Source organism: Babylonia areolata, chromosome 2 (assembly GCF_041734735.1).
Source record: "Babylonia areolata isolate BAREFJ2019XMU chromosome 2, ASM4173473v1, whole genome shotgun sequence".
Classification (NCBI taxonomy): Eukaryota; Metazoa; Mollusca; class Gastropoda; order Neogastropoda; family Buccinidae; genus Babylonia; species Babylonia areolata.
In genome coordinates this window covers 15,609,469-15,623,937 of record NC_134877.1, presented here as the reverse complement: position 1 = coordinate 15,623,937, position 14,469 = coordinate 15,609,469, and the positions used below count along the sequence as shown (strand labels likewise).

At 44.1% G+C, this 14,469-nt stretch overlaps 1 protein-coding gene across 1 annotated transcript in view; it reads right to left on the bottom strand.

The window, feature by feature from the left end:
* Positions 1 to 14,469, bottom strand: part of LOC143298503 (WD repeat-containing protein 11-like) — a 43,814-nt gene that overhangs the window by 27,829 nt on the left and 1,516 nt on the right. The window contains exons 3-9 of the mRNA XM_076611328.1: positions 13,313 to 13,354; positions 11,671 to 11,824; positions 10,647 to 10,820; positions 9,569 to 9,670; positions 8,728 to 8,833; positions 7,925 to 8,108; positions 6,778 to 6,901 (exon numbers count right to left, since the gene is read on the bottom strand). Coding sequence (XP_076467443.1) covers positions 6,778 to 6,901; positions 7,925 to 8,108; positions 8,728 to 8,833; positions 9,569 to 9,670; positions 10,647 to 10,820; positions 11,671 to 11,824; positions 13,313 to 13,354 — 886 coding nt within the window. The remainder of the gene's footprint in view (positions 1 to 6,777; positions 6,902 to 7,924; positions 8,109 to 8,727; positions 8,834 to 9,568; positions 9,671 to 10,646; positions 10,821 to 11,670; positions 11,825 to 13,312; positions 13,355 to 14,469) is intronic.

Here is a 14,469-nt window from a genome sequence, read left to right as displayed (position 1 = left end):
AATGTATGAGTGCATTCATGTGGATTGTGCATGTGTACTTGTGTTAGTTCTTGAGTCTTTCTCTTTAGTTTTTTCATTAAAATGATGTTAGACAAGAAGGAAAAAAAAAGGAATATGAACAGAACTATGTGTGTGTGAGTGTGCACGCATGTGTGTGTATGGGTATGCAGGCAAAAATGTTGCTGTGCATGTTTGTACTTAATCGTTAGTTAGCATATGCCTTTGATGTAATTATTGGCATTAACACTGAACTTACATTTCTGGGATTTCCTTTGGTGCATACGTTTTTGTGTGTGACAGAGGGAGAGAGAAATGAGACAGAAATAGACCGAGAGACAAACAGAACAACTTGTAATGCAGGACAATAATTTTGAAATGCACATACACGCTTACACATTCGTACACACACATACACTATAAGAATGAGAGACAGAGTTAGAGACAGTGGGAGATAGATAGTAAAAATGTGTGTACACACTGACTGGTGTATGTGTGTGTGGGAGTGGAGGTGGGGGGTGAGTGTGTTTGTGTGGGTGTGGGTGTGAGTGTGGATATGTGTGTGTTTGTGTTTGTACATGTGTGGGCAGGCATGTGTGTCTCCATGTGTGTGTACACATGTGTGGGCATGCTTGTGCAATGGAGGGGGAAGGTTAAGTGGGGGAGGGTAGGGGAGGTCTGAGAAGTTGACAGCCTATGGGCCCCAGATGTTAACAAGAATAAGACTATTGCACATTAGGTGGCATTTCAAAATGGCTGTGAAGTTTATGACTTGGTGGAATGCGGAAGCTGCGGCTTTTAAGCAAGAGAGAAGGTAGGTACTGAGCACGATTTCTGCACCAAGGGCGGCGTTTTGTTAAAACTTTGATCTTCAAAACGTGGCCGGTGGTGAAAGGGACAGCTGATAAGCCAGAGTGGCATGGCTGATAAACCAGAGCAAGGCAGCTGATATGACAAAGCAAGACAGCTGATAAGACACAGCATCATGGTTGATAAACCAGAGCATCACGGCTCATAAACCAAAGCAGGGCAGCTGACATGCCAGAGTGGGATGGCTGATATGTCAGAGTGGGATGGCTGATATGTCAGAGTGGGATGGCTGATAAGTCAAAAGTGTGATCACTGATAAGCCAGAGTAGGGGGGCTAATGAGAAAGCCAACTGTGCTTGCACAGAAAAAAAAAAAAAGGGTGAACAGCGGTGGAGTGAGAGTTTTTTGTGGTTCAGTCAGCATGTGTCAAACATCTCAGTTTCTTCTGTCCATGTTATTGATCACAATGCTGAACTGGGCACATGCTGCTATCAGTAAGATAATAGTCCTGTGTGTGAGTGTGTGTGTGGGTGAGTGTGAGTGTGAGTGTACGTGTGTGTGTGTGTGTGTGTGCCTATGTGTGCAGATGTGTGGAGGTCAGATGCTATGTACATATGTATGTTGAAATGTATGTGTAAATGCATTGTGTGTGTGTGTGTGTGTGTGTTAGTTCGTTAGTCACATTTTGGTGTGTGTACGTAACAATGATGTAATGCGTTATGTAAACAAAAGTGTTTTGTAAAGCACCTGGAGCAGATTTCTTGATAGCGTGCTATATAAGAATCCATCAATATCATTACTATGGACACAAGCTGCAAAGGGTTAAAGTGGATAGGGCCAGTGACAGTCTGCTGTTTGGTCTCTGACCAAGGATATGCACTATATCAATCAAAGCAAGCAGTGAAGGTTTGGAATGTGGGTGAGTGAGAGGACAGAATGCTATAAAAGAGAATAAGAAGAGATGAAAATGAAATACGCACCCCATCTACCTAAGGAGAGACAGAGAGTGAGGAAGAAAGAGAGTAAAAGAAGAGAGAGAGAGTGAGAGTTATCAAACACCTTTATCAACTTAAAGCAGCATTTAATGATAATTATTGTTCTCCTTGTCACAGTTGCCACAAAATTTACGACCAAAACAACTCTATCACCAGAGCAACACTTTGGGCCACAGTTACTAATCCTTCTAATCTGCCAACTGAACCAGACAGTGCAACTGCAATCAAGCAATCCTGGTTGTCCATAACCTGTCACCAATTAGCAGAGCCAGGAAGCATTCATCTATCATACGCTTCTTGAATTAAAAAAGATTTTAAAAGAAAGACAAAACAAAAAAAGAAAAAACCCCTGTAACGACTGCCGCCTTGTCGCGGTGCAGGGGCTTGCGTGCCCTGACAACCCCCGGAGCTATGCCGGCGGGAGTTTTACTCCTGGCAGGTTCAACCAAGCCGGACAGGTCCGCGTGGGGTAGGGGCCAGACTAACTGGCAGTCAGTCCCCTGTGCTCACAGGGTAGGTCTTTAGGCCATGAGCTAAGGGCGGGGTAACCCCTACAGAAACCTAGAGGGCTGAAGACAGCGGTACTGGGCCAGTGCGCGCCTTCTAACAAACCACAGTGCCATGCAATTACGCACAAGAGACAGAGTTGGACAGATCATGTGAAACCGATGGCGCTCGCCCACTGAGGTCCCTCCAGGGTGGTGCAGTGCCGGGCTCCGCGCCTCAACGGAGTCCGCCCTCAGCGACTGGAGGTCACCCTCGTCCGTCTTGGCACGCCAGGAGACGGCGGAGGAATGCGACTAGCAGCACATCAACTTCATCCAAGAAGCGTCAACCTTTCATGGTTATGCATTGGAATGCAGAAGGAGTCATGAACAAAAAAACGGAGCTAGAACACCTCCTGCATGAGAAAAACATCAACATCTGCTGCATTCAAGAAACCCACCTGCAAAGCGGAAAAGCATTCAAAGTCAGAGGCTATCAGTGCTTCAGGTCGGACAGAGCAGAAAGACGCAAAGGTGGTATCCTGACCCTTGTTAGGAACAACATACACTCCTGCGAATCAGCCGTCCACATGGAGAATGCCGAGTACCAAACGATTAGGGCCAAACTGAATGACACAGAGTTGCACATCCTGAACTTCTACTGCCCCGACGACCGTCCACTGTCCCTCGACACCATAGAGGTCCCAGACGCAAGTTTTCTTGCTGTGGGTGACTTCAACAGCCACTCCCAGAGCTGGGGTTACGACCATATGGACCGCCGAGGTGAAGAAGTGGAAGACTGGCAAGACGACCATCATCTCCTTCTCATCAACTCCCCAAGCGACACCCCAACCTTCTATTCCAGACGATGGCGCTCCACCACTACCCCTGACCTTGCCTTTTGCACTGACGACCTCCACGGAGACGTTAGCAGAGAAGTAGGGGATCAGCTGGGAGGCAGCGATCACAGGCCAGTGTTCATCACTATCAACAGGAACACCACCAACACTCCAGTGCCCCCACGCTGGAATTACAAGAAGGCCAAATGGGGTCTCTTCAGACACCGCACCAATGCTCTTACCAGGGACATCCACGTCCACGGCAGAGACATCAATAACATTGTCAGAGAGCTGAACGGCTGCATCCTTCAAGCAGCCCAAGAATGTATTCCACGTGGAGCTCGCAAAGACTACAAACCCTACTGGTCAAACCAGCTTCAAGAACTTCAGGACGAGATGACAGAAGCCAGACAGGAAGCAGAAAGAAATCCATCAGATGAGAACCACCTGCGACTTCAGCAGACGAAAGCCAAATTCCTCAAGGCAAAAGTACAAGCGAGACGCCAGAGCTGGAGAGAGAAGACAGCGGCGCTGAACCTTGAGAAAGATGGAAGGAAGCTGTGGAAAGTTGTAGGTCAACTCAATGATGAAGGCAGCAGAGCTCAAACAACTACGCTGGAGAAGAACGGAGAGTTACTGACAGGACGACGCGCAGCCAACCGCTTTGCTGACAATTACGCAGAGGAGAGCAATGTACCTGTCAGCCCTCTCCAAACAAGAGAAGCAAGAAGGGAACAGAGAGAACGGACCCACAACACCGATGTGAAACTCATGAAGCAGCCCCTCACTCTTTACGAGCTTCAGACAGCTCTGAGGAAACTAAAAACCAGGAAATCCCCAGGGCCAGATGGGATCACTAACGAGATGTTGAAGCACCTCGGCAACACCGCCGTCCTGAAACTTCTGGAGGTTTACAACCACAGCTGGGAAACTGGGACCTTGGCTCAAGTCTGGCGAGAAGCCATCATGATTCCTATCCTTAAGAAAGGAAAGGACAAGAAGAAGGCGGCCAGCTACAGACCAATCAGCCTGACCAGCTGCGTTGTGAAGACCCTAGAAAGGATGGTGAACCAGCGCCTGCTTTGGTATCTCGAGACTGAAAACATCCTGGTTTCTGAACAGGCAGGCTTTCGTCAGTTTCACAGCACAGAGGACCAAGCTACCTACCTCGCACAAGAAATAGAAGATGCGTTCCAGGAGCAGAAGGTAGTTCTTGCTGCCTGGATTGATCTGCAAAAGGCCTTTGATAAAGTCTGGACTGACGGCCTCCTCGTGAAGCTGCAGAGATGTGGGGTCGCAGGGAACATGCTGCGCTGGATCAGATCCTATCTCCACAACCGCAGGGCAAGGGTCACAGTTGACGGACACAAAGGCAAGAAAGTACTGCTGCGACATGGAGTTCCACAGGGAGGAGTCCTCTCCCCTTCCCTCTTCTTGATCTTCATCAATGACCTCATTGAAACACTTCCCAAAGGTATCCATGCTACACTCTACGCTGATGACCTAGTGATGTGGTGTAAGGAGGAACATGCCACTACCGCCACCTACAGAATGCAGCTAGCAGCAGACCGCTTAGCAGCATGGGCAGAGGAGTGGTGTGTAGCCATCAACAAAGAAAAGTCCTCTACAACACTCTTCACACTGTCACCAAAACAAAAACCAGGAACCATCAAACTGGACGACACACCCCTGAGAAGTGACGAGGAGGCTACCTATCTTGGTGTCACCTTCGACAAGAGACAAACCTGGAAGCCACACATCAAACGTGCTGAAGCAAAAGCCAGACGCAAGTTGGCCATCATGCGAAAGCTAGCCGGAACCAGCTGGGGAGCAAACGAAACGATACTCAAGTGCGTCTACCAGGGAACCGTCAGGCCCCACCTTGAGTACGGCTCAACAGCCTGGTCTACTGCAGCGAAGACCCACCAGCAGTCTCTGGATAGGGTCCAAAATCAAGCCCTACGCATCATCACCGGATCCATGCGATCCACACCAATCAAGGCCATGGAGGAGGTTACTGCCATACAACCCCTTGCACAAAGGAGAGACGCCAAAATCATGGTCCAAGCAGAAAAGTTCCAGTGCCTGCCTGATCATCCGATGAAGAAGAGGATGAACGGACTGACAAAGAACCGCCTCAAGCGCAGTAGCTTTATCCATGAAAGCAAGAGACTTGCCAGGGCGCACCGGGATGGTGTGCCTCCATCGACGCTTCCACTGAGTCCCAACGACCTGCCGCAGCCATGGAATGAAGACTCCACAAGTTTTCATATCTCAACATCAGTCCCTCAGGTCGCTCCAGGAGACTCTCAGGATGACACGGCCAAACGCACTCTGACACAAGCCATGATTGCTGAAAGGTACCCTGAAGAATCCTGGATTCACGTGTACACAGATGGCTCTGCAACCAACGCTGTTGCTGACGGAGGAGCAGGAGTGTACATGAAGTCTCCTGAGCACCACACATCCACAGCAAGGATACCCACAGGAAAGTACTGTTCAAACTACGCAGCTGAGGTTCAGGCGCTCATACAGGCCGCTTCAATGGTTCACGACTCGGAGAGCGAATGCCCACAAGTTGTCTTTCTGACAGATGCGTTGTCTGTCCTGGAAGCCCTTGCAAGAGATAAACTTCCTCGTCTCAAGGAGAAACTACAAGAAGTTGCCCAGCAACGACGAGTAGTGCTGCAATGGGTTCCAGCCCACTGCGGAATTCCAGGCAACGAAATTGCGGACCAGCTCGCCAAACTCGGAGCGAAAGAAAGACAACCAAACAACAGTGTTAGCTTCGCTGAAAAGAAGACCCTCGTGAAGGCAGCACTACGACCACAAGCCACAAGGGATGCATATCACGAGCTTGAACGCTGGCAGCAGGTAGCAATTATGCGCTTACGCACAGGACACTGCCGCCTTAACGCGCACATGTTCAAGAAGCTGAAGCTGGCACCATCACAGACCTGTCCCTGTGGTCTTGAAGACCAAACACCAGAACATGTTCTGCAGACTTGTCCCCTCCACCAGGGACTGAGAGACACCGTGTGGCCAGAAGCGACCCCACTACGCACCAAGCTCTACGGCTGCAGACAAGACCTGGAAGCCACGACGACATTTGTCTCGCAGGCCAGCCTGACTCTGTGACAAGTGCGACCGAAAAGAAGAAGAAGAAGAAGAAAAAAAGAAAAAAAGGAAGAAAATGTTTGTGAACAGAATGCGTGTGTGTGTATAATGATGACATGAACAGTTTCTAAAACACAAAGTTATAGTGTTATACAAACTTCAAATGTGTTTTTTCTCAAATGCATTTTTTTTAGTCAGTTTTGGCACGCAACACTCATTATGGATAAGTGATTTTATTAAAACGGGGATGCATGATCAAATTTTGCGTTGTTCTGTGGATGAACTGCCTATGCTTTTTTTATATGACTTTTTTTTTTTAATCAACAATCATGTTAGTAATTTCTCTGTTATTACAATAAAATATTCTTGTGTCTCAGATGCATGCATGTATGTGGGATATGTCTGCGTATGAGTGTGGATATGCGCAAATATACTTGCAACTGTGTGCATGTGTGCTCATGTCTGTCTTATACTAATCATAACGAAGATGCAAGTTTGCACCAGACTGATGTGATCTCAAGGACTAACACCTACCAAAGGCCCCATGCCCTTCAGGTGCAGGGGTGGAGATGGTGTTGGTTTTTCGCCGCACTCTGACCGACAAGCTCCCGTTCTCATGGAGACACAGCAGCATATCCCTTTGCCAGCAGGAAACAACCTGAAACACACATTGCTATAACTAAGCTCCTGCTGGAAATGACATTTGATTGGCTAGCAGGACTATTAGCAAGATGTCTTATCACTAAGTTGCCTCAATATTTTTGGCCAAGACAAGTAAACTGATAGGCCTGGTTTGCATCAGTTTGACATGGTGCAGTATATGACACCAAGCTTTTACTATCAGGCAACAGCTTCAATGATCTGACTGATCTAAACATCGCCAGCAGGACAGCTGAAAAAAGCTGAAGGAGATAAATACTTTGTACATGTGGAAACTGGTCAGAGTCTGGTCTGTCTGCCTGCTAGTGAAAAGGTAGTTTTAACAATAACGAAAAAACTGTGTTTGGTTTCCGTTATCAACATATTTTTGTCCTGAAAAATTCTTTGTTATTCGCAGCTGTTGCTTATCATTCAGCCAACCATATCAGGACTGCACAACTAAATAGAAATTGCAATTGTGTTAAACACAAATCTCTGTCACAAACAAAAAACAAAAAGAAACACACACAAACACTAGAACAACAACGCATGAAATATTATCCTAATCATTATGTTTCTTCAGGCAAATAAGACTAGGCTGTGCTGAGGACACCAGCCCTTCCACTGAATTTATCATTCCCATGGTTACAAAAAACTGTAAGAAAAGATTGAAAATACTTAAAAGCACACACACACACACACACCCAAAAAACCCATAAATTGCCATATATAGGCAAATGACACTGAAGAATGGACAGCTGGAGGCCATCCCAGTATTGATAATATCACTACCTAATCACCAGAGTAAAACAATACAGACACATCATCACAAACTGCAGAAAAGAGAGAAAAGAAAATGAAGGCTTTCTGGTAAAAAAACAAGAAAAAAAAAGAGGGTGGGGAGGGGGGATAGGCTGGGAAGACAGCAAAAGCAGACTACAGTGAGTGAAAGGAAAAGGCAGAAATTTCTCACACAAATTTCCCCTCCACCCCCCCCCCCCCACCCCCACCCCCACAAACCCCCTCCCTCCCCCCAACAGACCTGTATGAAGGGAGAGCTGGTGCGGTCCATGGCGATGATGCCAACGGTCTGGTTGATCTGCAGATCCAGGATGAGGATCTCGCGGGCATAGAGCAGCAGGATGTGGTGGCGGCATGACTGGTGGAAGCTCAGCTGCAGACACTCGTTGAGGGCCACGCTCTCCTCCTCCACACCGCTGGGTTTGCTGGAAGGTTAGGGGACTGTGTGTGATTAAGAATGGTTGTTCAGCTTGGGCTTTTTTCGTGTAAAATGTAGTGAGTGGGGTGGGGGGCTGGTGTGTGAGTGTGTATGCAAGTGAGCATGCTTGTTTGTGTGTGTGTGTGTGTGTGTGTGTGTGTGTGTATGCATGTGAGCGTACTTTTGTGTGTGTGTGTGTGTGTGTGTGTGTGTGTGTGTGTGTGTGTGTGTGTCCCTATGTCATCCATGCCATCAACAACAGCCTAGTCACACACTAAAAACTCAAGACTTTCACAATGAAGATGACGATGTATCATGTCTTGACACTAACCAATCCGGGTTGGCCTGTGCGTGTGTGCAGGCCTGAAGAAGAGTCCATGGGACAAGTGGATGTGTGTGTGTGTGTGTGTGTGTGTGTGTGTGCGTATGACTGTTTGTGTATGCATGTTTCTGGATGTGTTTTTCCATGTATCGCCATTATGAATTAAGTGGAAGCATGTGTGCACACATCTCTGCATCCGTCCATGCAAACTGCTTCGTTCATACATGCAACAACAGATCTTGCATGTCTCTTAAGTATACACAACCAAGATCACAAGCGTTCACAAAAAAAACACAAACCCTACCTTGGCTTGCTTTCCCCAACAAGTATACGACTCATCCTCTTGGCCAAGGTTTTGGATGCAGACCCCTTTCTGTCCAGGCTCCCAGAACTGCTGCTCCGAGACATACCTACAACGTGCAGATACAACCTCCATTGACTTTCACTGACTTAAAAATGCAAAACAGTTACTCTTAACTAAAGATCAAGTCTCAGCCATTCAGAAATAGCATACGGGCTGGACAAATACATGCAGAAAAAATCATAAAGACAGTACTGATATATAATGAAATCACTTTCTTCATTTTAATCATCTTAATGTCCTCATAAAAACATACCAGGAAAATTGGCTTGTGGAGGCTAACAAAAACAGATGGTTTGTAATTCATTTACTTTTTTTTTTTATAGTTAATCCCTTGGCTGCAACTGATAAACCCACCAGTCAACAAAGGGGTGTGTCCATGTAGGACTGTCACCTGGTTGAAAAATGTGCTCATCACTGACCTTTACTGTTGAAGTGGCTCAAAAGTCAAGGGATTAAAAAGGAGCATTTATATTCTTTTTTTTCTCTTTTTTTTTTTTTTTTTTTAACTATTTCAAAGGAATCCCTCTTTTGAAAGGATCTCATGCCTGTGATACCATTTCCTCACAAACAGGGTATCACATTTTCTAAAGCTTTGCATGTGTGAGATATTATTCTCTTACACAGCTGAATACTGCTGACCTTGTCAGCACAATTTGGAGACGCAGTATCACTCACACTATTTTCCTTCATCACAGTGAAAGAAAGAATCCAGTTTCTGAAACCTTTGCACAGACATGAATGCACGTGTGTTTATTTCCTCACATAGCAGAACAGTGCTGACCTTGTGTGGATGGGTTGGAGATGTAGTATTTCTTGCCATTGCTGGACGGTGTCTTGGTGATGATGAAGTCATTCACAAATATGATGCAGTCCTGCCCCAGAACTGGCACATAATTACAATGCTTGTAAGTACAAAAAAATTGTCTTCATGTACTGTTCTGTTCTTCGAGTCAAATGCTAAAATGATCTGTGTGAACAAACGTGCATATGCATATATGTGCATGTGTGTGTCTCTGTGTGTATGTGTGTGTGTGTGCCTATGCATGCATTCATGCTTGCCTGTGTGTGTACATGCATAGACATAAGTGTTTGAGTGGCTTGTGTTTGCATGTGTAACAGTGTGTTTCCATCTGTGTGTGTGTGTAATTTTCGTGTGCTATGTGGAGGTGTGCTGTTCTGTGTTTACTGAATCTTGTATTCAGTATTGTGTTAGGTTATTTTGGGAAAGTGTTTATTTGTTGTTTTTTCTTCTTTTTCAACACTGAAGGCATAATACCATCTTGAATATAAAGGAGAATATCAAAGAATTAGCAGACCAATAGAAAAAAAACATCCTGCTTTCAGAACTTCTCTTCTTCTTCTGCATTCACTCGTATGCACACGAGTGGGCTTTTACGTGTATGACTGTTTTTACCCCGTCATGTAGGCAGCCATACTCCGTTGTCGTGGGTGTGCATGCTGGGTATGTTCTTGTTTCCATAACCCACTGAACGTTGACATGGATTACAGGATCTTAAACGTGCGTATTTGATCTTCTGCTTGCATATACACATGAAGGGGGTTCAGGCACTAGCAGGTCTGCACATATGTTGACCTGGGAGATCGTAAAAATCTCCACCCTTTACCCACCAGGCGCCGTCACCGTGATTCGAACCCGGGACCCTCAGATTGAAAGTCCAACGCTTTAACCATTCGGCTATTGCGCCCGTCACTTTCAGAACAAAATCTGCTAATGACAACAACAATAACAAAAAAAGAAAAGAAAACGTCCTGAACACCTGCATAGCTGAATGACTTTCACCACCGAATCAAAACTGTCCAAATTCTCAAAAGCTTGAAACCGGCAAACAACCACTCACAAGCCAAGTTCTTCCCATTGAAGGGATCAAATGTGAAAGACAGGAGGGTCTCTGTGTAGGATTTCTTCCACAGACGTGTGCCAGTGTCTGCATTCCACAAGATCAGGGAATAAGGGGGGTGCAAGGCAAGTAGCAGGTCTCTGGAAGCATCTTGATTCCTCAGCCATTCCAGTGCTGCAAGAGTATCAGTGTATCTTAAAAATAAAAATGAAAACAATGGTCTTTAATGGAACGCTTATCCTACAAGAGTCCTAAGGGCTCTTTTCTGGAGGACAAAAAACAAAACAAAGCAGATAAATAAATAAACAAAAAGTTTAAGTCCTGAAACAAATTTCACAAACTCCATTCTTTTTGCAAATGGGCGCGTGCGTACACACACACACACATCCATCCCTGGCCCACACACGCACACTCATATCATGGCAATGTCAAATATGAATTAAACTGGTAACTGGAGGGAAACATCAATGTTTTAACAGTGGATCTAAACGAAAACAAAAAAACAAACAAAAAAAAAAAACAACAAAAAACACAACCCCCCCCCCACCCCCCAGCAGAATAATGGATTTCAAAAGGATAACTATTCCAAGAAAATGGGGCCTGGTGTGGAAAAGAATGGCACCCAGTATATTTCATATTGTAACAGGTATTTTGCAGCTTTCAAAGATCTGTAGGAGAGCAGAGGTGATGTGATGGTGCAGAAAGACACAGGTCAGAAAGGTAAGACAGACCATGAGCAAAGAGGGCACCTTCTGAGTATGAAAATGCACTCCCCAACCTCACCATCAACTGTAAAAGTGGGTGTGAAAGTTGGAAAGAAAGGTTGAAAATATCTATCAACCATGTGACCCTAAAAAGATGTGTGTAAAACACAAAACAATTAGGTGTGTTTTTATCCTGAGGATCTTTTAGGCAACTTTTACAACCCCCCCCCCCCCACCCCACCTCCTTCCACTCCCCACCCCCCTTTGATTTTGTTTACTGTTTTACTTGAAGGTCCAGCAGTCATCCTGTTTGGACTCACCGTGAACTGGTTTATTTCCATCAGAAAACTCTGTGCGGCTAGTTCCTTGAGCCACATCCCATGTAACAATGGCACCAGTGTTGTCAGCCGAGGCCAAACGTAGACTGTAAGGACTGTTGAGGTCATGGTGGTAATTCTCATGGGCCCACTTTACCTGTGAAGGAACCCACTCTTTCAGCACAGTTATACCAAGCTCTATGACTTATCACGAAGAAAAAAACATCAAGTAGTAACATAAGACTTCATTTTGTACTCTCTGTCTAAAGCTGTCAAACAATCAAAACATTGCTCCATGTGAAACATCAGAAAGCAAACTTGACATAACCTTTCCCCAGCCAACCTGCCAATTCACTATTTGTAAGTGACATCTCTCTCTGTCTCTGTCTCTCTCTGTCTCTCTCCATGCAGTGTTATGCCATGCTGCTTGGACACAATGAACCATGTTTTGAGTTTCTATTAAAAAAAAAAAAAATTTTTTAAAAAAAGAGTTTTTAAAACATGGTCTAAATCTTGTTGTGAAAGGATTTCCTTAAAAACTTAACCTGGATTTATTGATATGTTCATTTTATACCTGCAGTGTTTAGTCTAAGTTCAGTCAAATAAAACATAAATGAATGTAAACTGAAACATTTTAAAAAGTAATTGTTTACACTTACAATGAATACAAACCAGGCCCACAAATGGTTACTCAAATTCCTGGTGTTAAAAAGGCCATATACTGTGTGCTCCTTAAACCTGAGAAATAATGAAAAAATATCCCTTAAAGCCACTGCAACACACATAAGAATCAACCTCCCCTGTTTATCCAAAATGGAATCACTGTCATCCACTTGTAGCAAGTTCATCACTGTCAAAATCAATTTTTAACCATTCAAGTTGTTGACTGTTTTTAAGGTACTGTCACAAGCTTTCTTCTTACCCAACAAAGACCATGATGAAAGACCAAAAAAAGAAAACAAAAAACAAACAAACAAACAAAAATGTGTTTGCCTTTTACAAACACCTCACAGTTATGATATAAAAAAAAGGCAGCTTGATCCTGTCAACAAGTGGGTTCATCTTACTGCATTTACGAGAGTGGAGAATGCATAAACAGTATCAACCCTTTGTGGGTCAAAGATTGTCACCTTTAATTGTCCCTATGCCTGCAGTGGGATACCTACTTGTGCCAGTGAAAATATTCATTCACAATGCAGAAGAAAATCAATGAAAAACTTTAGGTCTATATCATCATCATCTTATATGCATGTGTCACATGTGAATTTCAATGCAGATGTGTATGCAGCATTCGGATGAGACGAGAAACTGATAAACTGAGGTCCCATGTGCAGCACACACTTGGTGCACTGAGAAAAAACCTATGGCAATAAATGTGTTGTCCTCTGGCTAAAGTCTGCAGAAGAAATCCACTCTCACAACAAATATATATGCATGCACTCAAGACCTGACTACCAATGCTGGGTCATACTACTGTCAGGCATCTGTCTAGCAGATGTGGTGTAGCGTATATACTGTATAGATTTGTCCAAATGCAGTAACGCCTCCTTGAGAAACTGAAACTGAAACAAGCATCATGCCTACATGTACATATGGGGTACATATGCGCATACCAAGATCCCTATACATGCCCATTGCCCCATACCTGTGTAACGAATCCTTTGTGCTTATCTAGCACTTGTATGACCTGCAACAGAAAAACAATATAAAGCCATTTGACACTGAGTTTGAGGCACTGAGTGTCAATATCATAAATGTAGTGTCTTGCACATTAAAAGAATTATTTTAACTGATGGAATTCCACTTTTCTTTCATTCAATCAAGTATGATCATTGATCGTCTCACAGAAAGAAAGATAGAGATGGAGTGGCTGTAAGTCTAGCATGAAAGGTTGAGCTTGATCCTTTGCAAATCAAATGAATATTGGTATCATTTCCAAACCAACATTGCGCAAATTTCTTCGAAATGGAACAGTCTCTCTGGGCTTTCCCAAATACATTAGACTGCGCAACACGCTACAAGCCTAGTTCAAGACATCAGAGATCTTTTCCCACATTCCTACAGCAAATTGGTGGCAGTATGAGTATGTGTGTGTGTGTGTGTGTGTGTGTGTGTGTGTGTGTGTGTGTGTGTGTGTGTGTGTGTGTGTGGTGGGAGCTGCGATGTTTAGGAATGTGTGTATGCATCAGTGTGTGTGTGTGTGTGTGTGTGTGTGTGCGCGCGTGTGTTTCATATACTTTTATATTTATTCATTTATCAATTCCATCATTACTGTTATCAATATCATTTTTCCTATATTTCATTTTACTCCACTTATCTATCTATTTCATTTTAATTAATTTTTTTATTTTTGTTTTTATTTACTATTCTAATCTATCGATTCATTAATCCAATTACCTATCTACTCATTTATTTATTCATCTATTTTTGTATCTTATCTTACTTCATATCAATTTATTTTCCCTAGATGCCTGACTAAACGTGTTGGGTTATGCAACAGGTCAGATGTCTGTTCAGCAGAAGTGGTGCTGCATATATGGATTTTTCCAAGCATAGTGACACCTCCTTGAGTAACTGAACTGAACTGAACTCAATCAAGCAAAAGGTACTGAGTGTAAATATTTGTTGTATGCCTTACACACCAAAAACATCACTTTAATTAAAAGAAATTCCACTTTCCATTTATATAATCTGTGCACCTGACATAAAATGAGATGGAAAGAGAGAGACAGACACTTACAGACAGACAAAGATAGACAGAAAGTGAAATGAGACCGAGTGACTGATTGTCATGGTTTGTTC